Source organism: Fonsecaea pedrosoi (genome assembly GCF_000835455.1).
Source record: "Fonsecaea pedrosoi CBS 271.37 unplaced genomic scaffold supercont1.4, whole genome shotgun sequence".
In the NCBI taxonomy this organism is placed as follows: domain Eukaryota; kingdom Fungi; phylum Ascomycota; class Eurotiomycetes; order Chaetothyriales; family Herpotrichiellaceae; genus Fonsecaea; species Fonsecaea pedrosoi.
Genome location: NW_013550612.1, coordinates 1243778 through 1266572, shown reverse-complemented (window position 1 = coordinate 1266572; position 22795 = coordinate 1243778). Strand labels below are relative to the sequence as shown.

General features: G+C 53.1%; 9 protein-coding genes across 9 annotated transcripts; 5 read left to right on the top strand and 4 right to left on the bottom strand.

The window, feature by feature from the left end:
* Nucleotides 1–2095: 2095 nt before the first annotated feature.
* Nucleotides 2096–3677, bottom strand: Z517_06248 (uncharacterized protein; the record flags this gene model as incomplete). Its single annotated transcript, XM_013427988.1, has 4 exons — nucleotides 2096–2910; nucleotides 2959–3150; nucleotides 3197–3458; nucleotides 3510–3677. 4 exons carry the CDS (start codon nucleotides 3675–3677, stop codon nucleotides 2096–2098), a joined length of 1437 nt encoding a protein of 478 aa, XP_013283442.1.
* Nucleotides 3678–4916: 1239 nt separating this feature from the next.
* Nucleotides 4917–6051, top strand: Z517_06247 (uncharacterized protein; the record flags this gene model as incomplete). The annotated part of the gene is made up of 2 exons (XM_013427987.1): nucleotides 4917–5555; nucleotides 5605–6051. The coding sequence occupies 2 exons, from the start codon at nucleotides 4917–4919 to the stop codon at nucleotides 6049–6051; spliced, it is 1086 nt and encodes a 361-aa protein (XP_013283441.1).
* Nucleotides 6052–6782: 731 nt separating this feature from the next.
* Nucleotides 6783–8472, top strand: Z517_06246 (uncharacterized protein; the record flags this gene model as incomplete). The annotated part of the gene is made up of 5 exons (XM_013427986.1): nucleotides 6783–7070; nucleotides 7137–7617; nucleotides 7719–7961; nucleotides 8053–8142; nucleotides 8306–8472. The coding sequence occupies 5 exons, from the start codon at nucleotides 6783–6785 to the stop codon at nucleotides 8470–8472; spliced, it is 1269 nt and encodes a 422-aa protein (XP_013283440.1).
* A 632-nt stretch (nucleotides 8473–9104) lies between these two features.
* On the bottom strand, nucleotides 9105–10741 carry Z517_06245 (uncharacterized protein; the record flags this gene model as incomplete). Its single annotated transcript, XM_013427985.1, has 3 exons — nucleotides 9105–9877; nucleotides 9934–10281; nucleotides 10369–10741. 3 exons carry the CDS (start codon nucleotides 10739–10741, stop codon nucleotides 9105–9107), a joined length of 1494 nt encoding a protein of 497 aa, XP_013283439.1.
* A 2173-nt stretch (nucleotides 10742–12914) lies between these two features.
* Z517_06244 (uncharacterized protein) lies at nucleotides 12915–14696 on the top strand (the record flags this gene model as incomplete). Its single annotated transcript, XM_013427984.1, has 1 exon — nucleotides 12915–14696. One exon carries the CDS (start codon nucleotides 12915–12917, stop codon nucleotides 14694–14696), a length of 1782 nt encoding a protein of 593 aa, XP_013283438.1.
* Nucleotides 14697–16202: 1506 nt separating this feature from the next.
* On the top strand, nucleotides 16203–16893 carry Z517_06243 (uncharacterized protein; the record flags this gene model as incomplete). Its single annotated transcript, XM_013427983.1, has 2 exons — nucleotides 16203–16301; nucleotides 16363–16893. The coding sequence occupies 2 exons, from the start codon at nucleotides 16203–16205 to the stop codon at nucleotides 16891–16893; spliced, it is 630 nt and encodes a 209-aa protein (XP_013283437.1).
* Nucleotides 16894–17630: 737 nt separating this feature from the next.
* Z517_06242 (uncharacterized protein) lies at nucleotides 17631–18302 on the top strand (the record flags this gene model as incomplete). Its single annotated transcript, XM_013427982.1, has 1 exon — nucleotides 17631–18302. The coding sequence occupies one exon, from the start codon at nucleotides 17631–17633 to the stop codon at nucleotides 18300–18302; it is 672 nt and encodes a 223-aa protein (XP_013283436.1).
* Nucleotides 18303–19367: 1065 nt separating this feature from the next.
* On the bottom strand, nucleotides 19368–20168 carry Z517_06241 (uncharacterized protein; the record flags this gene model as incomplete). The annotated part of the gene is made up of 1 exon (XM_013427981.1): nucleotides 19368–20168. The coding sequence occupies one exon, from the start codon at nucleotides 20166–20168 to the stop codon at nucleotides 19368–19370; it is 801 nt and encodes a 266-aa protein (XP_013283435.1).
* A 692-nt stretch (nucleotides 20169–20860) lies between these two features.
* Nucleotides 20861–22582, bottom strand: Z517_06240 (uncharacterized protein; the record flags this gene model as incomplete). The annotated part of the gene is made up of 5 exons (XM_013427980.1): nucleotides 20861–21260; nucleotides 21331–21949; nucleotides 21999–22172; nucleotides 22242–22456; nucleotides 22521–22582. The coding sequence occupies 5 exons, from the start codon at nucleotides 22580–22582 to the stop codon at nucleotides 20861–20863; spliced, it is 1470 nt and encodes a 489-aa protein (XP_013283434.1).
* Between the last annotated feature and the right edge of the window lie 213 nt (nucleotides 22583–22795).

The window sequence follows — 22795 nt, the reverse complement described above, 5'->3', positions numbered from 1 at the left end:
CCCTCGCTTCGCCAGAGTTTCTTTTTTGGGGGGTCTGGCGTCGCAATGGCTTCACTGCTCGGTCTTTTCTTGAGAGTCCTTTGGGGCGATGTGGTGTTTATTGGTTTTAGGTGGCGAATCCATCGCAGCGGGTCGCACATAATAATGGGGAGAAGATGGCAGGGTGAGCCAGGCGATATATAGTCTTTGAGGATTCTTTCGTCCTCTCTTCCTTATTGTTCAATCACTACGGATAAAGTTCTCAAGAGATGGACACAAAGTCGGCATTGAGTTCCCAGCAAGGCGGTCTACCTCAGTGTGCGACGAAGCGATCGAAGTTGGTCTCCAGAGAAAGACTCCAAGAGCATCCAACTGGGTCAGGATGGTAGGAAGCGGAGCCATCAGCTGGAGACTGCACTACCTAAGTTATCTTGAGAAGGATCTAGGTTGCAGCGAAGACCATGACGGGGTTTGAGGCCTTCTATGTGTCCATTTCAGGGCTGAGTCTGCGTCACACTTACGTGGGTCCGGGGATGTGGCGGTGGATTGTCCTCACGTCTATCGGGGAGATGGGGGTCAGGAACAGCAGGGAACAGCATGGACATGAATGATTTGGTTCGGCCATTGCGAGAAAAAGAGTATATGAACGAAACGGTCTGCGCCGGTCCAGATTGGACGTTCGTAACAAACTTGCGCAATGCGCAACTTTGCTGTGATTTCGGGTTAGCGTGGAAGGTGGAGGGTGCCAGTGCTGCATTTCCAACGACCGCTGTAGCCAAATTATGCTTCACCATCCTCCTTTGATGCCCCTGTTCATCGACGGCCTCGAATTTTGACCGATCCAAAGCACCATCCCTGGAGGGACCAATCTTAGTTCAGAGATACCATTTTTCGTTGATGATAGGTCTGAGTTCAGAATACGGCGTCGATGGCTGCGGCCCTTCGTTTCACACTGCTCCTTGCCCGATTCACTCTTGATCCGTGGTGAGTCGAACGGCGGGTTCTCTCTCCGGGCAGGGAATATTTTCTGTGTTCACTGGTCCATTTCGGCAAACAAAAATTCTCCTTGTGGCGTTATGTGTACATTGTGGCCCGGTTCTATTGTAAAATCTTCTCCTAGGCTCACGTGTTTCCCTCCAACCGTGCAGGACTCAATTGTATGTAATGCCACTAGTTTCGCTATTCCCTTCTTCTTCCCAAGTAATACCGGCTCAAAAACACGGATGAACTGGATGTTATTGAACTACGGTCTGCGTCAGCCTATTCCTAGGGAAAGGACATGCACTTACCGTATTGTAACGAGCTGTCACATCTTTCAGGGAGGGTTGCTGAATATTGTATTTATACAAGCAATTTACCCTGTCGCGAGAAATGACCTTCGCCGCGAGCCCAGTCCGCGCAGGCTTTGAAAAAGGTGTCGTGTTCTGACATTGCCAGGATTGACGTGAGAGTCTAATTACAACGCAGTTGCGCTGGAGGGAACAGGCTGCTAGCTGCAAGACTGACTGCAAACAAGACTGGTTTTGAGGTGAGGTCTAATTACCCCGCGCTCGGGCCTATCGCTGGGATGGGGCAATCGTTTGTCGGTTCCCCCATAGCAGGACGTACAGATATGTGCATTAACGCCTGGTTTGCTGACGCTTCTTCACGAGGGTCACGTGGTGAGGCAACCTCATCTGCCTTCCTAGCAGGTCTTTGACCCGCTACGGGCTGGTTTGGTGTTCGATCTGGCAATTTCTGTGACGCATTCAGAGGCGGGGGGGAGGGGAGGCCAGGCCTTGGACGACTTAAGTGGTAGCTGTAGGTGGAACCGCTCGGTGAATCTAGCCAGGCGAGAAGGACAAAATTCGTCTCTATGACTCGGGCACTGACTATCCTCCCATCCAGGGGTCTTCCACCTCGTGTGTTAGTGATGGAACCTACCGAGGCAATCCAGCTACTAACCAAAACTGGAGGAAGAGACATTTGAACTCAGCTTAAGGCTATTGCAATGACTACATGGTCAACGTGGTCGAGCATTCTCTGCGAAACAACCCAGACCCAAGAGCTAACGAATGTCCTGTACCTTTGACATACATTTATCACAAAGCCCATGGTCCTCCAACATGGAGTAATCTCATACCGAGTTCGAGTTGTCAGCACACGACCATGCGGCAGAGCCACCAGAGGCCTTGTATGAGTCAATGATGCCGACGACCGACCCATAGGTGCCCCCAATCATCAAAAAAGTGCCCGATACGATCACAAAGACACTCCAGCAGACCATCAGAGTCAGTTTGGTAGTCCGCTCGGCCTTGAATTTGCCCCAGTTGTCGTACAACCACATACAACCCATGGGCTGGAACGACATGAGAGTTCCGAGCAAAGCACCAATGAGGGACACAAGGCCACCGAAGACGGGAATGGCACTTGCAATAATATAGGCGATGATGGCATTCCCACCCGTACATCCTAGCCAGGTAATCCAATGTCTGGCAGTACCCTCAGTAAGGTGATGGGTGCCACGCAAAAGTCGCACAAAAATGTACTTGGCCGGCAAGTGGATGACCAGAGTCGTTGTAACAATCAGCCCTGGGAGAGCAAAACCATAGGCAACCTTTTTAAGGAGGGCACCAGCTGATCCCAGAGCCGGAGACGCCACATACGAGCCGGCGTAATAATAGACCACCACACCGATGGTGATATATGTCGCCGTAACAACACTCTGGCAGATAATGAGAGACCGTGTGTATTGTCGAGGATCTCTCATTTCAGAAACGATCGAAAAGAAAGCTGGTGTGCCGGCGTAAGCGAATACCAGGGACGAACAAGCCGAGATTGCGTCGGTGAAGGACGGATTGTTCGTGATCTTGTAATCCGACACAAAGACACCTTCTGTAGGTGCATCAGCAGGCCGATCCTGTACACCAACAGCGATGGTGACAGTGAAAACTATACCAGGTCAGCATCTTCTTGATGTATCTCCGACAAATAACGTACTTGCAGTCAAGATGCATATCACTCCTACCCACGCAAGCCACGAGATCTTGCTCAGTGTCTGAATACTGGAGAGGCAGAATCCGATTATCGCAGCAACAGCGACAAAAACGGCAGTACATGCTCCATGTGTGGACACTGCGTTCAGACCAATCGAGATGCCGAGCATGCCAGCACCAGCGACGAAGATCCAGTCTGTATAATGTTAGAAGGAGAACCATTGCTGGTTAGATGAACTCACAAAGCACAAATGCCAGACCAAAAATCTCGCGCCCGATACGACCAAACAACAGGTAGCCAACATCATCAATGCTATAGACAGAGCGGTGTCGAAGCTTGAAAACACCGACAATATAGTCCGACCATGTCGTGATGACAGCAATCGTTATCAGGCATATGATGCCAGGGATCATGCCGAGGACGTCGAAAACTGCTGGAATCGATAGGACCCCGAGACCAATCTGGGTCTTCATCATGAGAATGGCTGTTCCCAACCAACCGACCTAGAGAGCATCGTCAGTCTTGTGCGGGACATCTTTCTGGAAACCACGGACATTGCGGTAGTTCGGACCACCTTCAACAATCTCTCCAAAGACGTCATCAACGATAGAGACCCTTCGTCCAGTTATAGAGAGGCGGCGTCCACCTTCGTCCACGCTATACGAGCGATACTCAGCCTCTTGAGCACCGAGGGATTTGTCGTCAATCTTCTCTTGGTTCATTTTGGAGAAATAGCAGGAGTCGTGCTTCAACAGCTGTCTTCCGACAATGTGTCAGGATACTCCATTCAGGGATGTGCCACGATGCCATAGTTATAGTATTTTGCCTTTTGCCTTCTGGTTGTCGAGGGGAACATCAGTCGTGTGCTATCATTGGTGTCAGAAAGCCCGACCGATTCTGCGAAATCCGGGGTCTAGCGCTGTCGGGATGCCCTCCGATATCTCGAGGTGCAACAGTTGTTATACAACCTAACCCAATACCGGATATTGGAAGCGCGTGAGGAACAAATCCGCGTGCCAGACTAGGTCTCCTTTCGCTCAAGCACAGACTGGGCACCAGTCGTCAGCAATCTCTGGGCAAACGGGTGTGTACCCGGTCCTTCTGGCCGCAGAAACTGATGAACAGCTGATACGGAGAATGAATCCAACTAGGACTTACCTCGTTGCCGAGCGTAGATCAGCATTGATACTTTCTTGGAGAGATGTGTTTGGTACACAGCCATCTAAGCATATGACTGACCAGACATTCTTCAGGACCCCAGTGATACCGTGAAGCACTCCTTGACCTATCCCAAAGGTAGGCAGAAGCAAAAACAAGGCGAGAGGGGTAGGCTTGAGACATGGTATTTGACATTTCATCAAGATGTCGAGTTGACATTGACAGAAGAAACCTGGGCAAGGCGACCTTGTGGAGGGTTGATCACTCGGGATCTCGTCCGATGGCTCTGAGGCACTGTGATCAGAACGTCATTGAAACGTTGCGATTTGCTGCTACCCTAGTCGAGAGGCTGGGTATGCCTGTTCTTGTTAGTCACGATGGTTGGTGCGCGTGTCATGGGGTGTGATATGAAATCTGGGCTTCCGCTCTCTGGGTGTCTTCTGGGCTGCGCCGAGTCCCCAGCTCCCAGCTGAACGCAGGTGGCGAAACGTGGGGGAGGGGCGAAGAGGATCCGTGGATCCCAAGGTCCCAAGGCGGAGATGAACCCACTAAACCACTCACCAACACTCAAGCACTTTGTCGACTTTTTTCAACCCGTTGGCGCAAAGTATGCCTATCTCTCAGAGGCTACGGGGAGGCCCATCCCTCTGGTCGCACCTTTTCCAAAGCCAATATTCTTCCGCAAGAGTTTACGATCGCTGCTATCGCCTCACGACAACAAGCTCCTGTATCTGCTACCTGACAGCAGCAACCACAAATGCCAGACACCATGCTTCCAAGATAGCTCATTGCTGCCTCCAGATATGTCCTCTGACAATTACTACCAGAACGCCGTGAGGAAAAGGCCGTTCGATGGCCAATATACAGCCACCTCCGTTATCGTCACCCTGTCCATCGCATTGGCCTTCTACAACTCCCTAGAAATGGTGCTTCTGATTTTGACCACCTTTAAGAGAAAGACAGGCCTATATTTCTGGAGCTTGAGCATCTGCAACTATGGCGTCGTGTCGTACACGTTGGGGATGACGTTGAGTTACTTCAACATCTGCGACTTTTGGCTGAGTGGGCTTCTGCTCGACTCGGGATGGCTGTGCATGATTACCTGCCAATCTCTTGTCCTGTACTCGCGGTTGGGATTGATCCTCGATAATGTCAACATTCTGAGGGCAGTGAAGTGGATGATTATTGTCACCAGTGTGTTCATCGGAGGCCCTACGGTGATTCTGGACTGGGGCCACGCATATTCACCCAATCCAAAGTTTGCCCAAGCGTACTTTTACGTGGAGCATATTCAGATGACAATCATCACGCTCCAGGAGCTGATCATTTCCGGGCTCTACGTGTGGAAGACGATGGTTTTGCTCAGAGTCATTTCCAAGGAAAACACTCGGAGTATGATTTGGCAGCTCTTGACCATCAATGTTATGATTATCTGCATGGACGTAAGCTATCAACGAATCCAGACCATGTCCATAACTGACAATCTTCCAGACGGCGCTGGTCATGCTACAATACAAGCGTCTCCAGCTCTACCAAGAAAGCATCAAAGGCTTCGTCTACAGTGTCAAGCTGAAACTCGAGTTGAATATCCTCTCCAAGCTGGTGGACCTGGTGCAGCGAGATTCCATGGACAGATCGATGAATCTGGAAATCATTGACGCAAGCTCCCTCGCAGGACAGACGCAAGCAGCGGTGCGACGGGAGTCGTGGATACCAGGCCATCTCGGCTCATGGGCGTCAACCACGGACAAAGGAGTTGAGAAGCACATGGAGGAGGTCTACAACAGTAAGGCGGCAGACACATTTCCGGGCTCAAGACCACCGGATGAGGTCGATGGCATCACGCGGGTTTTCTCACAGAACTCTAGATATAGTGCGAGGACAGCGCGCCGAGAGTCTGACATTTTGTATGCAGAGGTCCTTCGCTCTATGAAGTAGGATTGGCTCTGTTGAGGAAATAGATACCTCGATCTTATCTTTTCATTTGTCGTAAGATTAGTGTCCGACCTTGTATATTAAACAGTATCTTTCGGTCACTCACAGATACTAGTACTAGGCGTCTGCAGAGAATACCCAAGCGATGTAACACTCCGAAGATACAGATCGAAATGGCTGAGATCAAAGGGTTGCAAATGCATCTAGAGCCCTGCACATTGACACCACCGTAATTGCTCATGGTTGTATCATTATCATGGTTGTTTTACCAGGTCTTGGACAAGATTGTTATCGTCCATTTACTGCATCGCCGCATTGCGATTCGGCTGAGGCCGATCTCAGTTCATCCATCCATCGGCAATCGGACATCGGCCACCGCATCCGATACAAACTCGTCGCAAGCAACAATAATCGGGAACCGGGGCCGTACTTCGAGCAATCGGGCGCCTCTGCCGTGATCATTTCGAGTCAATCCACGGCCAATACGCTCAGAAGGCATCCTGCTTCGCGTTCATGCGCATTGTTCGCCGTGTCTGTCCGGTCTTAAAGATGTTCATCACGACATTCGTCTCGCGGTACAGCATCGACGCTCCCTGGCTTGATCAAGGCTGAAAGCAGGAATTAGCAGCTCTTTGATCTCGGACGTGGAAGGAGGAAGGAACTGTCACACACTTCTCTCCCACTCTCTGATGCGCACAAGTCTCCCTCTGTCCATCCGCTCGCTCTCACGAGGCATGTCGTTCTTCGAGCCCGCACCGCGGATCCCCAAAGACGCCATCTTCGCCCTCACGGCAAAGTACAACGGCGACCCAGCCCCCGTGAAGGTCAATCTCGGACAAGGAAGCTATCGTGACGAGAACGGCCTGCCCTGGGCCCTCCCTGCGGTCCGTCGAGCGCGGAGGAGACTGACCGGTCCGAGTCTGGACCACGAGTATCTGCCTATTCTGGGCCTGCCAGAGTTTAGGAGCGCGGTTGCGGAACTCGTCTTTGGGTCGGGAGCTTATGGGGAATTGAGACATCGAGTACGTTCAGAGTCGATTGACCCAAGACGTTGTGCTGTGTTGTGCTGTGCTGATTATGTCTCGTAGATAGCCAGCTCTCAGAGCCTCTCCGGCACGGGGAGCTTACATCTCGCGGGCGCCCTGATCGGGAACTACAGCTCGTTGACTCGGCAGGTGCTCGTGCCAGAGCCGACATGGTCGAATCACCATCTCGTCTTCTCATCGCTGGGCTACCGAGTCCGCACGTTCCGCTACTACAACCCCGACACCAAGACGCTGGATATCAAATCGTACCTGGAGGCCCTGCGCTCCGCCGAGCCAGACTCGGTCGTCCTCCTCCACGCGTGCGCCCACAACCCGACCGGATGCGACCCGACACGAGAGCAGTGGCGGGAAATTGGCGGTGTGGTCAAAGAGAGACGGCTCTTCCCACTCTTCGACGCCGCGTACCTGGGTTTCCGGTCGGGGGATTTTGACGAGGACGCATTTGCCATTCGCCATTTCGTCAACGAGCTCGGCTTGGAGGCCGCGGTGGCCGTCTCGTTTGCGAAGAACATGGGTCTTTACGGTAAGTCTTCCAGAAGACCAGAGCAACAAGAGAGAAATTGCCGTTGTCTGAGCCGTTTTTATTGCCATTTTCATCGCAATTGCTAATTCAGCCGTGGACAGGCGAGCGCGTGGGTGCGACCCTCGTCGTGACCAAATCCCCAGAAGTCGCCCAGAACTGCGACTCCGTGCTAGAGCGGCTACAGCGCTCGGAAATTTCGAATCCCCCAGCCTACGGCGCGAAGATTGCCACAGAAGTCCTGCGCGACCCGCTCCTGCGCAGGATGTGGTTCGACGACCTCAGGACCATGAGCGATCGCATCGCGGCCATGCGGTCCGCGCTGTACAACTTACTCGTTGAGAACGGTACGTTTTGTCAACCCCTCACCTGGGTCGCCGTTTACATGTATATCTGGAATAAATCTCTGACAAAGCTCTGCGTTTTGGTGTGGTACAGGCGCTCCAGGGACCTGGGACCATATCGTCCAGCAGTCGGGAATGTTTGGATTTCTGGGCTTGCCGTACAGCGTCGTCGTGCAATTAAGAGGTGAGTCGTTACTGCGAACTCGAATTTATTCATTTCTGGAAAGACATACGCATACACATACACATACGTGCATACGTACCCCGTTGTTTGATCTATCTTATCCCCTTCCTGACCCGTCCCGACCTGTCCTGAGTTGACCCGTCCTGACTGATGGGCCAAACAGACCGCCACCACATCTACATGGCCGACAACTCGCGCATCTCCATAGCGGGCCTCAACGAGTCCAACGTCGCACACGTCGCGCGCGCGATCACAGAGTGTTTGCTTTTAGAAGAAGATTCTCATTCTAATAAAAGCGAAGATACGTCGCCGCTGGCTCCGCATCTATAGACAGATATAGACGGGTATAGACAGATTCGATAGACAGAACAATATCTTTTGAGTTCTTGGGTCTTGTTTAGTGTCTTGTGCCATGTGCCATGTGGCATGTATAATGTACACTGTCCCCACTGCAAAGTTGGAGGGGAAGGGGTATGGTATATGGGATGGGAGATGAGAGATGACCCTCTTCTCTTCTTGAATTCCTTGGTATCCAGGCCTCGGCCTCTAGCTTTGAGCATCCGGAATCCATCCCCCAGCCTCTATAGACTCGTGGCTGCAGCGACGTCTCTCTGTAGTGTCAACCCCGCTAGACACATGGCTGGTTTTTAGGGAGAATTAAAAGAGTCTGTCTTCTCACCATGTTCTTGGGAGGGTTGCGAGGTCCAGGAGTTAGCGAGCTTGATCAGGTACCCAATTAAGGACGTTGTGGATGAGGTCAATGGGTGTCATTTCGACATTCGACATGTCGGCAGTGAGTGACCTGTGGCCCGTCTCTCAGGCAGCCGGTCCGCCAGGCGGAGGCGATGCCGTGATGTGCTCTGCTATGCTGTGCTGTGCTGGCCCAGCTAGTTGAGTGAGGGCAGACCCAGCGGTCAAGGGGGCCGTTCGCTCTTCACGTCAAACCCTCTGACTTGGAGCCCTCACACACCCTGCTGAACGCGCTTCGCCCCAAGCTCCTTGTTTTGCAGGTGTCGAACGACCATGGCATTCACAATCATGGCGGCACTCAGTACGGCGCAGGTGATGTAGCCCTTTTCGTAGCGCGGAGCGTCGACCTGCTTCCACACCAGCAGGGGGAGCCAGGCCTGGACGGCGTAGGAGAACTCGTTCATGGAACCCGTGACGAAGGCGCGCTCCTCGTTGTCGTGGGTGCAGATCTCGTGCGCCCACGCGTAGCACAGACCGCTGAGCCCACCGCCCGCGCCCACCAGGATGAAACACGTCCACTTCCACCCCATGGGCACGTCCCACACGGCCAGGCTGATGTAGATGACGATGTTGACCAGGTTGGCTGCGATAATGGGCGGCCACCGCGCCCCGTGCAAGAACGTGTCGGAGCTCCACGCGTACATGAGCGTCGTCACCACCTGCACCGCCGCGCTGGCCGACGGGATCGCGTTGATCTGCGTCACGGTGTATTTCGGATGTTGCGAGTCCTTGAGGAACAGCGAGAAAAACGGCTGCGGGATCGCGTTGTTGTTGACGAAGATGATGAACATGATGACGACGCCGTAAAAGTGCCACGACCGAAAGATCTTCTTGATCTTGGTCCACGTGTACGGTTGGCGCCCGCTGCGTCCTTCGAGCAGCATCCGCGTTTGAGCCAGTTCAATCTCGGCTTTGCTGAGATAAAAGGCCTGGCATGTTTCCGGGACGTCCGGGTAGAACAGATAACCTGCTACTGCGACGGGCACTGAAAGAAATCAGTCTCACGGTCACGAACAAAAGGCTGGTAGTAGAGCGACTTACCAGCGATGCACCCGTCAACGATAAACAGCCATTGCCATCCGCGGAGTCCTCCCCTTCCCTCGAGATGGTAGACCGCCGCCATAAGATAGCCGCTGAACATGCCCGCCAGGGCACTGGAGGTGTGGAATATGCAGGACCGCTTGGCCAACTCGTCGCGTCGATACCAACACCCAATGAGGTACTGAACACCAGGGTAGAAGCCGCTCTCTGAGAGGCCGATCAGGAACCGCAGCACGTAAATGGGCTTGATGGTGTCGCAGGCCGCCATGCACATAGTCAGGGCGGACCAGACGATCTGGATGCATGGGATGTATATCGAGGCCCGAACGCGTGTTAGGAGGAGGTTCGCTGAAGACAACCAAAAAGATCACAGATACAAGTCAGCAAATGGCTCGATGGCTCGAAGCCTAGAGGAACAATGGGGAGATGTCGCACATGGTACAGCTCCCAGCACGTATCCGACCGTCCACAGCGTCTGCATGTAGTTCAGCTGGTTGCCATAGAGACCCAGATCCTCCTTCATGCCCGAGACAAAGGCGTTGCTGATATTGAGCTGGTCCAGGTATTTGATAAAGAAGCCAAACCCGGCGAGACTCAGCATCGCCGCGTCGAGCTTGAAGAGGAACGCGCGCTCAACGGGGTCTTTGTCGAGCGTGTCCCACAAGTATGACTTCCAGGTTCGTTTCCCCCGGGGCGCTTCGACGGGTGTCGCATCATCGATGGAGGTGTCAGAAAATCTGGCCCCTTTGATCGGGGAGGAGTATACCGTGGCTGGCATGGGCAGGACTTTCTCCAGGGCTTTCTCCATGGCTCTCGAGGTATGCTGTAAAGCCCCCCGGGGTGTCTCAGATGATGGTTGCCTGAATGCTGGTATCGAACCGTAACATCACATACTGAAGAGATATACTCCCCAGACTTGTTGCAGAAGGTATTTGGACGCGCAGCTGATTGTTTGATACATCAGGAGACCTACACGGTCCGCGAGCCAGTCACGACAAGATGTCGGCGCAGTCGGAAAGCCAAACGAGCGAGGACAAAGCCGCTTAGAAATTCGAGATTCCCGGGAACGAACCAATTGACATTTTGATGTCAGGTTTCTCCTCGTGCGGTCAGCAAGCGATGGTGGATGAGGTCAAGACACAACTAGCCAGACGGAGCAATGGCAAAAGGAAGACCAGGTCCAATAACAGCGAGACCAGGGTGGAGGTATCGATATGTTGCTGAAGACCATATAGACCATCCGGGGTCTTTTTCAACGGACTGAAGCGAAGACTGCGTCAAGGGACGAAAGGTGACCAGGTCTTTGTCGTCGCTCCGCCCTTTTCGGTAAAGGCTCATCCACCCCTCGAGGTGCTGACCTATTTGATTCGTGATCCGTTCAGAAAGCATCCATTATCCTCATCGAGAACCACTGGACGCGGTGACTAAAGCCACGTGGAAGCGGTGCGTGCGAGGAGATATGGCGCCTGTTCGGCTTTTGACATGATTGCGCAGGAAATGGTTGCGAAACTCTGCGCACCTTTTGAGAAATAAAACCATCAAATCGTAATTCATCTCTGTCCATGCCTTTGACATACAGACACGTTGTTGGCTGATCTCCCGTACCTCGAGCCCTGCAGCCAGCGATTCCTAGACCTTGCATGTCTTCAATCTGGGGGTATCGGCACAAGTACCTGGTCACTTTCCTGAACGGTTCTCCCTCACACGATACTCGATCCTCCTACAAGTCTCGCTTATATTTGGTGCTAGAAGCATTCGCCGGATGAAAACTCGTCTCTCCATTAATATCTTTGCTTTTGGCACCGAACTTGTCAAGGATCTGGCACTCGTGGGGCGTTGGGTGCATTTGCACTAGTCCGTCAGATATGTCCACAGTCACTGTAGATGATGCATCGAAGGATTCTGGCGTAGCCTTGTGATGGAGGATCGAACACCCGGAATTTCTTGCCCTGGAGTGGTCTGAAGAAGGTGGAAGGACACAGACTCGTAGCATCGTCAGATGCCATCGAGTCACTCCTTTTTGCTTTGCCTAGAAAAGGTAAACATCCAACTGCGTATGATTAGTGGAAACTCACCGCTTGGACGAACTTTGTTCCTGTGCTAAATGGGCCACGGCCTTATCCAGGTCGCCGAATGTGAACGGTCCGTGTGTACGCCGACTCTTGTTTTAATACAACTTGGTACGTGCTTGGGAGGCGGCTCGGAGGTATACGAGGCACAGGAATCACTCTTGGTCCGGCTCTTGGCTCGGCCTTCTCCCTCCAAATTGATCCTTTCCTCATATACCCAAGATCTACCCCAGCCATTGAATCCCAAGTGCGCGAGTAATCCGCGGTTGAGTCTGACACGACTTTACCCCTGACAAGTCCCAGGAAGCATCAGAAAGAGAACCCCGAGCTTGGTGCATCCCTCGAACCGCAGATGTGTAGAGAGACCGGCCGGCCAATGCAACAGCAACAGTCAATCGAGATCAACAACCACAACCACCCACACAACCAAGGCGCAAACTGGCTGAACTCTTTCAAGGACGAACATCACGACCTACCCGTAACCGCGGACATGTGACTAAGCCAATCGCCGTGCGAGGAATTGCCTATCATTTCCGTGTCTGAACTGTCCCCTTGCGGCAAGGCGCAAGATCCCATCTTCCTCTTCGATAGAGCACCGGAAACGATCCGCTCTCGAGCACGCCTCGGCTTACTTGAATCGGTCGAACTCTGCGCCGTTTGAGCTATTTGAGCGAGATTTCCACTTGCAGGGGGAAAGAGAGAACGTGACAAAGTCTGCAACAGGTGGAGAAGATTTGGTCAATACATGGGTCGTTCGATCCTCGGCCAAGGACCATCGAGGCTACCAGAATACGACTGAATCGAAAAAGCCTGTCGACTCCCTGTCCTATCTCCGTGTCTATGTCCCTTTTGCAACCGAGGGTCTATGGATCCCAAACCTGACTAAAAGTCTTTGCTGCACGAGCACGGGAGATGGGAGACATTGGACCTGAAAAGAGCAGGGAGAATCGCAATCCGACTCGGTTACGGGTGGTACGTCACACAGCAATAAGGCGGACAAAGGTTAATGTAACTTTCATCAATTGTGACACCAAGTCATGGCGTGCGACGGAACGTCAGTCCCAAGTAGCCTTGTCCCATGCAGCTCGGGTCTCGCATCGACGACGACAGTCCCAAAGTATCGGACGGTTGGCAGGGAGTCGACCAGTGACCCTCTTCCCTGTCAAGTTCAAACCGAGACCAAATATCACCGAGGGGAATGATGGCGACGTCCTCAATAAGGCAGACAAGAAATGGAAAATCTCTACACCCTCGGATGTCTGTCAACGACACAAGAAACGTACGCACGACAACAAAGGGGACGACCACAAGTTGGCCGATCTTTCCCATGCTGGATACGTTCTTGCTTGCAGGGTTCTAGGCAGCAGCAATCCCTTTGACGTAGCGGCCCTGCCATTATCGCCTCGAGATTCCCACCTGATCAAACTCGCACATTCGTTCGGTCTGTTTCTAGGTGGCGCGGCCACTCCAGACAAGCTCGTGGCCCGTGACATAGCTGACGGCTGGGTCTCGGATGTTCAGCTGTCGTTGTCCAACAAGGCATTACTTCATGCCCTGATTGCGCTGGGTGCCTCGATATGTGCTGGTGGGAGCAAAGAGAGAAACGATACGTACATCACGTATGCAGCCAAGCACAAATTAGTCGCCATTTCGAGCCTCCGTACGGTTTCGACAGAGCAGTTGCGGACATATCGTAGCCTGATCCTGATCCGGCTCCTGGTTGCATGCGAGTTCTACATTGAAGATATCGCCGCCGCCGAAGTGCACCAGAAAGCGCTGCACCACCTCTTTAGTGATATGATGAGGGGAAGCAGCATCTCCCACTTGTCGATTGGCACGAGCGACATCTGGACGGCGGCGATCCAAGGCCGTCGCACCCGATTTAGGGAGGGTGACCACGACCCCGGCCCATGGCAACAGTGTTTCTCGGCGGCTGCATTCCGTCTTGTAAAAGAATATGCATCGGCATCGGCGCAGCATTTACTGCAAAGAGACTCAATCGACAGCTCCCTCCGATTCAATGTCAAGATTTTGGCGATTGTGGAAAGGATCAGGAATATCGCTTTCATAGACGAGGCCGCTAAGAGTTCGTCTTGGAGTGCAGACAGCCGCGACGTGGAGCATGAAATCAAGCGGTGGCTGAATTTCTACCGTGTCGAGACCTCAAAGCTCTTGAACAACGTCGCCGTGAACCACGCCGAGGCGCTGTCGTCGGGTAACATGATCCCGGAGTTTGTCACATATCACGCGCTGAGCTGCGCCATGGCTCTGGCCCTGCGGTCTCAATGGCTGCTCATGGGCCACGTTAACTCTGTGGCTCGGATCCAGCTCCGGTACTGGAACTTGAACGCACATGCGACTGAGGAGAGGCTTCGGAAGACGATCCGGATCCTCGAGACAAGCTCAATCAGACCGGGTCAGGAGAACATGTGGTTCTATATCCTGTTCATGCACGCGATATTTGTGCAATACCTGAACCACATCAACTCGCTGGTGGTGACGGTGAAAGAGGAAGGAGGCCCAGCGGACAGCAATGGCGTGCTCTCTGAGTCACTCGAGAGACTTTGTCGGGAAAGGGTCCGTCGCGGCCTCTGCGGTGTGGTGCAGGCAAAGGAGATCCTCCGTGGGTTTTGGTATCACAAGTGCTGTGGCGATGCGCGCTTGAACGAGGTCTGGCGCATCTTGGCAGGGTAAGATGGACCACAGCACAGCACAGCACAAGTGCCAGCACGATCTGCTAGTGAGAGATATCTTCAGTCTATACCAGGTTTGCAGAATTTCGGGGGAAATCCCTACTCCCCAGTTTTAGGTAGGTGTTCACCCTTGACCAAAATCTTTCCCTTGACTAATTTCAGCCACGTGGTTTATTTCATCTCTGATGTCCTTCTCAAGACAAACATGTGTAAAATCAGCCTTTTCTCAAAAATATACTTGTAGCTTTCTCAAGATGACAGATGGCTTCCGTCATACATTTTGATCTTGCCTTGTAGTCTATTTGTACAAGGTAGTTTTGTGGGTGTTTACTCAGTACCCCAAGTGAGGGACGAGGCTATGTTTGAAAAGGGGTTGGTTAGTTGGTTGGATGCCGATCAGCGGGCGGAATTCCCGTCGTTTCGGGCTGTTTATAGCCGAGCGGCGGCAGATAATAACAACAATAATACAAGCTTACCGAGTAGACTTTGACATCACTCTACTCACGTTGACGCCTGTTGATGCCTATCGATGCGCATCGAAGCATCTGAGAAATGTGTTCTATTTTACTGAGGACTGGAGAACTAAAGGAATGTACTCGCCCCTCAAACTCCCCTCCCTTGCCCTGCCCTGCCCTGCCCTGCCCTGTACCATATCAGGGTCTTGTGTCCCGTGTCTCGTGTCTCATGTATCCATGTCTCATGAATCTACATACCAAGACATCTAGCTGGGTATTTTACCTAGATACCCTATCAGATACCTAAGGTAGGAAGGGAAACGGAGTGACGTCAGTGGAATCCCGAACCATCACCCTGACTAGGTACCTACCCATCCAGGCTGCCAGGTATCTGGCGATGCTGGGCATCGTCTGTGCTCAGACAAGTTGGCCAGTGCTCTCACACGGCCGGCTCGGTCACGTCACGCAAGCAGGCAAGCGGGCAGGTCAGTCGAGACATGAACGGCAAACAAACAAGCGATCCACAAATAGCAATCAGCAATTCACGCGGTAAGTTCACAGATTCTGAAATTCACAAACTCACATGCTCACATGCTCACATGCTCACATGCTCATACTTGTACCCCAAGTACTTTGCTATGGTCCTCATCTTCGCTTGAACTGTCTCTTACCTTCCCATCCACCCATCCACCCACCTACATGCTACCTGCCTAAGTGACTGCCCTGTGGTGGTGGTGCTCTCGGTGTTCGTGTCTACTTGTTTTATACTGGACGGACGGTTATAGAAAAAGAATACCTATCGTGATGGCTGAATACCCTACATGGCTTCCGGCGTGAGTACTTCCATCCTTCACTACTTCCTCAGGTACCCAGTACTTACTACGCTGTGCTATACTACACTAGTCTTCTCTACTCTACTCTACTCCGCTCTGCCCTTCTCTACTTTCCTTCTCTCTACACTACGTTCGAGATGCCATCGCATATCTCACACTTCCGACGAACTCACACCAACTTACAGTGACAGGGTCTACCACTCCGGCGCCTTCTCCGACATGACCATCATCTGCGCAGATGAAAAATTCCAAGTCCACAAGGTCGTCGTCTGCTCGCAGTCGTCCTTCTTCAACACGGCATGCAGCAAGCCGTGGGGCGTAAGTGCAGTGCTTCAATTCATGTCTTTGTCCGCTCCCAGACTCTGACCTAGTGGAACAGAAGTCCAAACAACCCGCCGTCGATCTAAGCGATGATGACGTCGAAACCGTCAAGAGAATGATCGACTTCTTCTATCGGGGCGATTATCAGGATTTCGAAAGCGACAAATTCACCCAACACGCCCAAGTCTTCGCCATCGCGACAAAGTACGATATCGACAAACTCGCTCAAAAGGCGGCTCATAAGTTCTGGAACGCAAACATCAAGTGCTGGGACGCCGAGGCCTTCTTGAAGTCCGTACCCATCGTCTATCTTGGAACTCCCGAACAGGTGCTCGGACTTCGGGATGTGGCCACTCGTTGCATTCGTGTCCATTTCACTCAGCTTGGTGGAGATGCCGACATCCAGGCTCTGTGGCGCGAGACCTGTACCTCTAACCCGACATTTGCCTTTCACCTGCTCCAATCGTTCCACAGCAATCCCTTCATGGCACACTGTCACAAATGTGGATATGGCCAGGCCATGGAACCTAATCAGTTTCAGTGTCTAAAATGTCGGGGCTGGAAAACCTCCAAGAAGGAATTCAAATAGGTGCGATGCAGACCCAAACGAGCCCATAACTATCTGAGGGTGCCGAAGAAAAAAACAAACTCTCGCTTGCACCACAACAGTGCTGCTTCCCTCTCGCGAGTCCCTTCGAAGGGCCAAAGGTCACCTGTAGAGGCACGTGGTGAAGCATAGGAACCACGCAGGTCGACGGTCAATATTGGAGACACAATCAGTTGGTTCGTCTGCCGCAAGGAAGGCTTATCTGTCGGAGAGAGAAACAGGAGGACAGATGTATTTCCAGCTCCTCGTCCAGTTCTGGGTTCTTTTCAGGCACCCAGCAACCTTGTCCAGTGTTGACATCTTTGGGTGGAATAGCTTTGTCGACGAGGCAGGGTTTCTGAGCCTTAAGCTTCGGGATTACCTTACTGCCTTCAGTCAGGGCTGGAAGCCAGGTTGAGAGTATGATCAATACCAACTTTTTCCAAAGCACAGTCTTCTGCCTTGTTTTTGGACAAAAGGCGCAAAGAAGCTGGATCGGAATTTCCCGGCGGATCGACCTCCTCTGGGCCACGGAGATATTGACCAATTCCAAGTCGTCTCTGACGAGGACTGGCATCAGGCAAGCAAAAGGTTTGAGTTTACGGACCCGTTATTGGAGTCCTAACGATGCTAACGATACCGACTTCCGAGTCCATTGTTCTGTTGATTCGTTTTTTCAACGACCTAGACAAATCAGCCTGCTCTGACGAAGGAGGGAAATCGTCACATGTAATCCCCTCATGGCAGACTCAACAACTCACCCGGTGGGCGATAATCCATTCCTACAACGGGCTTATGCACTCTCAAGCGCGGTCGAGGCACGCGACCTCTACAACGAGTGGGCTCTTGAATATGACAAAGACCTCGAGGCCGAGGAATACGCTGCCCCAAAACTTGCAGCGCAGGCATTGGTCGACGCGCTAGACGGTCGGCAAAGTGAGGGCCAGCTGGGGGGACTTCAAGTCCTAGACGCCGGCTGTGGAACAGGGCTGGTCGGAGTCGAGCTGGCGAAATTCGGCGCTCAGCATGTTACAGGTCTGGACATCAGCCAGGGCATGCTCGAGGTGGCGCGCAACACAGGCGTCTACGGCGTGCTGGAGCAGGCCGACCTGTCGCTTCCAATCGCAAAGCCAGACGACGCCTTTGACGCGGTCATCTGCGTAGGCACCCTGACACGCGGGCATGTGGGACCGCAGGTGGTCAAAGAATTTGTCAGGGTCGTGAAACGGGGGGGATTCATCGTCGCGACTGTGCTCGATGATATTTGGGAGAGCGCCGGGTTCGGTGCCGAGGTCGAGCGCCTGCGGGCGGCTGGCGATGGTGGCAGGATCGAGGTCTTGCGTTCAGATGTGGTGGGTTTGAGATCGACAAGCAATGTGGGTGGGAGGTTGCTGGTGCTTCGAAAGGTGTAGGGATGGATTGACGGAAGGGTGTTGAGATGACCTACGTAGGTGGGAGCGAAGATGGGCGCAGTTGCTGCTACTCGTACACGCAAAGCTTTCCTCTCTTTTCATATGGCAGCTTCAAGCACGGGACAAATTGTCGACAACGGTCCGAAATATGAAGGGGCTAGCTATATCTCTAGAGACTCTCGTTTGAAAGTGATAGTTGTACTCGGTATGGGATAGTCGACTTGTCTGGATAGATAGGTAGAGGCTGCACGTTGCCATGACTAGTATACAGCCTAAAGGCCCCATATAGGGGGGCAACAACCCCCCGGTATTTGGGGGCGAGTCACCTAACTTGAGGTGTCGACCCCTAAACCCTGGGTCTCGGCGCTCCTCATAGGACGAGGCTTTCACTTGGCACTTGGCCGGTACGAGTGCCCTATTCCTGAGGAAGTAGGTGCCTAGATACCTACCTAAAGTACTAAGTACTGTACAAATCTGAGAGGTAATCACTACCGACTACATTGCTCACGCCAAGTGCCTGTGACCTCCCCTATTTCACCACCAACGTTTGCTTATGTGTTCATCCCTCAAATCTGCCAGCTTTGCTGGTGATTACCATGCCTTCGACCTCTTTCTTCGTCTCTGTTTCATAGACAAACCACAGAAATAACTTACAGAGAGCGACCGACAGGAAGGCCTTGTTTGTTTCGACGTTGACTGGGCTTTGAAGTTCGTTCGCAGCTTCCTGGTTTCATGCACAAACTCTCTCGTTTTCCTTTCCTTTCCGAGTACCCTTATTCCTCTGTGGCTGAGAGAGCAACCTCCCTCTGTATGTATCCTGCCAACAGGGTGGGAGATCTCACACCTGAATCCCCCTTTGCCCTATCTTGTTGATATGTCTTCTCGACCATACCGACTTCTTCATCTATCCTTCTCAACGGCCGTCGTTTTTATATAGTGTGGCCTCATTGGCACGGATGGACAAGCATATCCATGACGGCACGTTCTCTCAGTGCAGGTCTTTCGGCTGTTGCAAACCCCGGTTTCCATCCGAAGCAAAGCACCAAGCAGACATGAACGCTGCCCTCAGGTGCATTGACCCGAGAACTGAAAGTAATGTTCATGAAATTCATATGCGGTCTCCAGGGTCACAGCAGCCTGGTCGAATGGCGCGTGAAATTGGCTATGCTGGAGCGGGTCTTGAATATACAAGTCTGGGTACTCCGTGGGTGAGATATTGATATCCCATCCAGACTCGGGGTTCACGCTTAGCCAGGATGATGCATATTGTGGTATTGAAGGGTCGACCTCAGGACCACCCATCTGATCGAGAGAGAACAACGGACCCGAATACCCGTCGATCTGCTCTGCGGAGAAAACATGACTCGGCGGATCGGGAGGGAATAGCGTCTCGAATAAGAACGATTGCTCCTCCACCATATCCCGGGAAAAGCCGCCATGCTGTTGCGGCGGAAAGGCAGATTGCTGCTTCCCGACCCCGGCGTCGCTCTGAGTACAGTCTTGTGCCGTGACCGACCCTGCAAGCGGCACAGAGACCGAGCAATGATGGTATGACGAGGGAGGGGAGGATGAGCTCCCCGTCTCAGGCTTCGACTCTACTTCAGCAGTCTGCCCCCGCTGCGGCTTCGACCACACCCAGTCTGGCGGCTTCTTGTCCACGGTCAAAAACACACACGGCTTGTTCTTGCGCCGACAGCTCACACAGCTCACACAGCTATCCTGCTGCAGTTCCCGCCTCGGTGTCGTGAGGAGACAACGCGTCTTACTCCGGCGACAGCCTACACAGGCAATCGAAGCGCGGTAGTAACCGAGCTTGGAGCCCCGTGACGCTGGCGGCGGCTGGCGAGGGCGCGAGTACGGAGACATACTTGTCCTTGTACTCGTACTGGTGCCTGTGCTCATGAAGAAGTCTCCGGCAGTGGGGTTTCAATAGTACACAAAAAAGGGGGGCACGGTAATGGACTATGCCTGTACAAATGCCTGTACTTACGTACATGTATATATCTTTATGTTGTCTTTATTGAAAAGGCGCAAGCCACAAGCCATTGACAGTAGAGTAGAGAGAGGAAGAGAAAACGCCCTAGATATCAGAACGAACCACAAACAGGATCTCACCCCGCGGTTGTCCAGATGGAGCCTTATCGCGGCCCAGAGCATGGCACTACGCGGTGAGGTCCGCTTCCACTACAAAGTACCTACACGCGCATTCCGTATATGGACGTAGGAGGTAACCCAGTACCCACCTATGCACTAATCAACTAGGTAGGGCGGGGACGGGATTGGGGATGTACGAGGAAGAGGTGGATAGGGAGGTAGGACTACCGCGGGTCAGTAGGTGAGACGGGATTGGTCTAGTGAAGTCTCCTACATATGTAGTCAAGAATGTGCAAGGCACTTGTAGGAGGAACGCGCAACTTGTGCCACGGCGGTCCAAGGGTGCTGTATATAGGTAGGTGGCAATCCTGTGTTTGGTGCGTAGGTATAGTCATGATCTCTCCCTCCTTACAAAGTCAACCCAATACTAACCCGGAGAGGTGTTGTTATTCCAACCTTTAAGATCATACAACGCTCTTGTCACCGGCAACCACGGTCTCTTTCCCATCCACGCTGCTCGCCTCCTCACCACCACCACCAGCGCCGGAGGCGGCGGCGGCAATCCTCCCGTCCAGCCTCGCGTCGTCTTCAATGTGCTTGGGCACGATGACCGTATCCTCGTGGAAGTAGTTCGTGTCGCCGACGTACAGGACCGTGACGGTGTACAGGAACAGGATGCCGACAAAGTAGCACGCGAACTGGAACGACAGCTGGGTGATGTAGGTGCCGCCGTTGCCGTCGATGATGAAGCTGAACATCATGCCCAGCGCGGTGGTGCCGCGGAAGCACGACGCCCGTCGCGCAAGGCGTTCCGGGTCGTTGGTCAGCGCGCAGATGACGTATTGCGTCGCGATTTGGTAGATACTTTTTTTGTTGGGAGGAATCAGTGGTATGTTTCTTTGGCAATGAAATGTTCGTGGGGGGTTGGTCTCACCTGTACACACTCCCGTAGATGATGTAGATCACAAAGGCGCCGGCAAAGCCCGGATCCGTCCAGTCGGTCGACGGTCCCGCCTCGTGTCGGTTGAGATGGTGTTGGGCGAGCCACGCCGCCTCGGCGGCACAGATGGCCAGCGTGACGGCGCTCATGACCGAAATGCCAATCAGGGCTCTGGTCTTCCTGCGCCCGAACCGGGGGTTGTCGAGGATGTAGGTCATGCCGAAGCTGGCGGGCAGCTGGATGAAGTTGAACATGACGTTGTTGAGCGAGCGGGTGCGCAGGTTGAAGTAGTAGCCGTTGAGAGAGCTCTGGAGGGCCAGGGCCATCTCGGCGACGAAGATGGCCGGCAGCAGCATCATGAACCTGTAGTCCTTGATCATCTCGACGATCCCCTCCAGCTCGCTCTTCAGGGACGGCTGCTTGAAGATGGCGATCTTGGTCCCGTCGCTGCGCACCACCTTTGCAGGCCGCACGAGCAGCGTCAGGGCCAGGACCATGGCCAGGACCTGGATCACAACGAAGACGACGTAGACCGGCGTGGGAGCGCCGGCGTCTTGCCGCGCGCTGTGTATGTTGATCCCGAGAGCCACGAGAGCTGCGATCGTCGAGCCACCTATTACGGGTAAATATCTTCGTCCCAATAACACCCTGCCAGAGCTCACCTTCACACATGCACCATTGGATTGTCATAAACAGAGCCTTGTCCTTCTCTTCGGCGTACGAGTACGCAATGGCGCCGGCAGACGCCCACAGAAGCGCCGCAGATACCCCTTCAATGCCTCCACCGAGGTATGCCAGCCAGGAGTGTCCGCTTCGGTCGAAGTACCAGAGACCACCTGCAACCAGGGTGAGCCAACGCGAAAGTCAAAAAGCGAGGGTCCTCTAGAGAGATATAATGAACTTACCCGTGTAGAGACTATATCCAATCGACCCGAGAAAGACCGTGTAGTTTGGGCCGATGAGATTCATCACCGAGCCCGCGAACCACCCGGTGATGAAGAAGACGCCATACAGGATGGCATTGACGTTTGCAGCCACGGCTTGAGACGACGGTTTCCCTCCACCGGCTCCGAGACCTGTCAAGGCGAGGTAGATGCCCGGGAGACATAGGAGCATCAAACTTGGCCAGAAAGATCAGAACACAACTCTTGACAAACTGTGAGAGGGAGAGCCTGAGAACGTACCCAGCAATCAGATTCTGGATGAAAGGATGGTTGAGGCGCAGATCTGCTCTCTTCAGCCCCATTTTGAGAGTCTTCCTGGCTTGTCAGGAATGTGAAAGAGTATAGGACACTTTGATGCAGTGTGTTATAACTGAGTGATAGACGGTGCCGAAGCAAAATCTCTCTGGAGGGCCTTGAAGCACATCCCCCCTTTTTATATCTTATATCCAGAGTCGGGTATCTACAAGTCAAGAGGCGCGGGAACCATGAAAATGATGCTCGAGCGAGTCTCACCG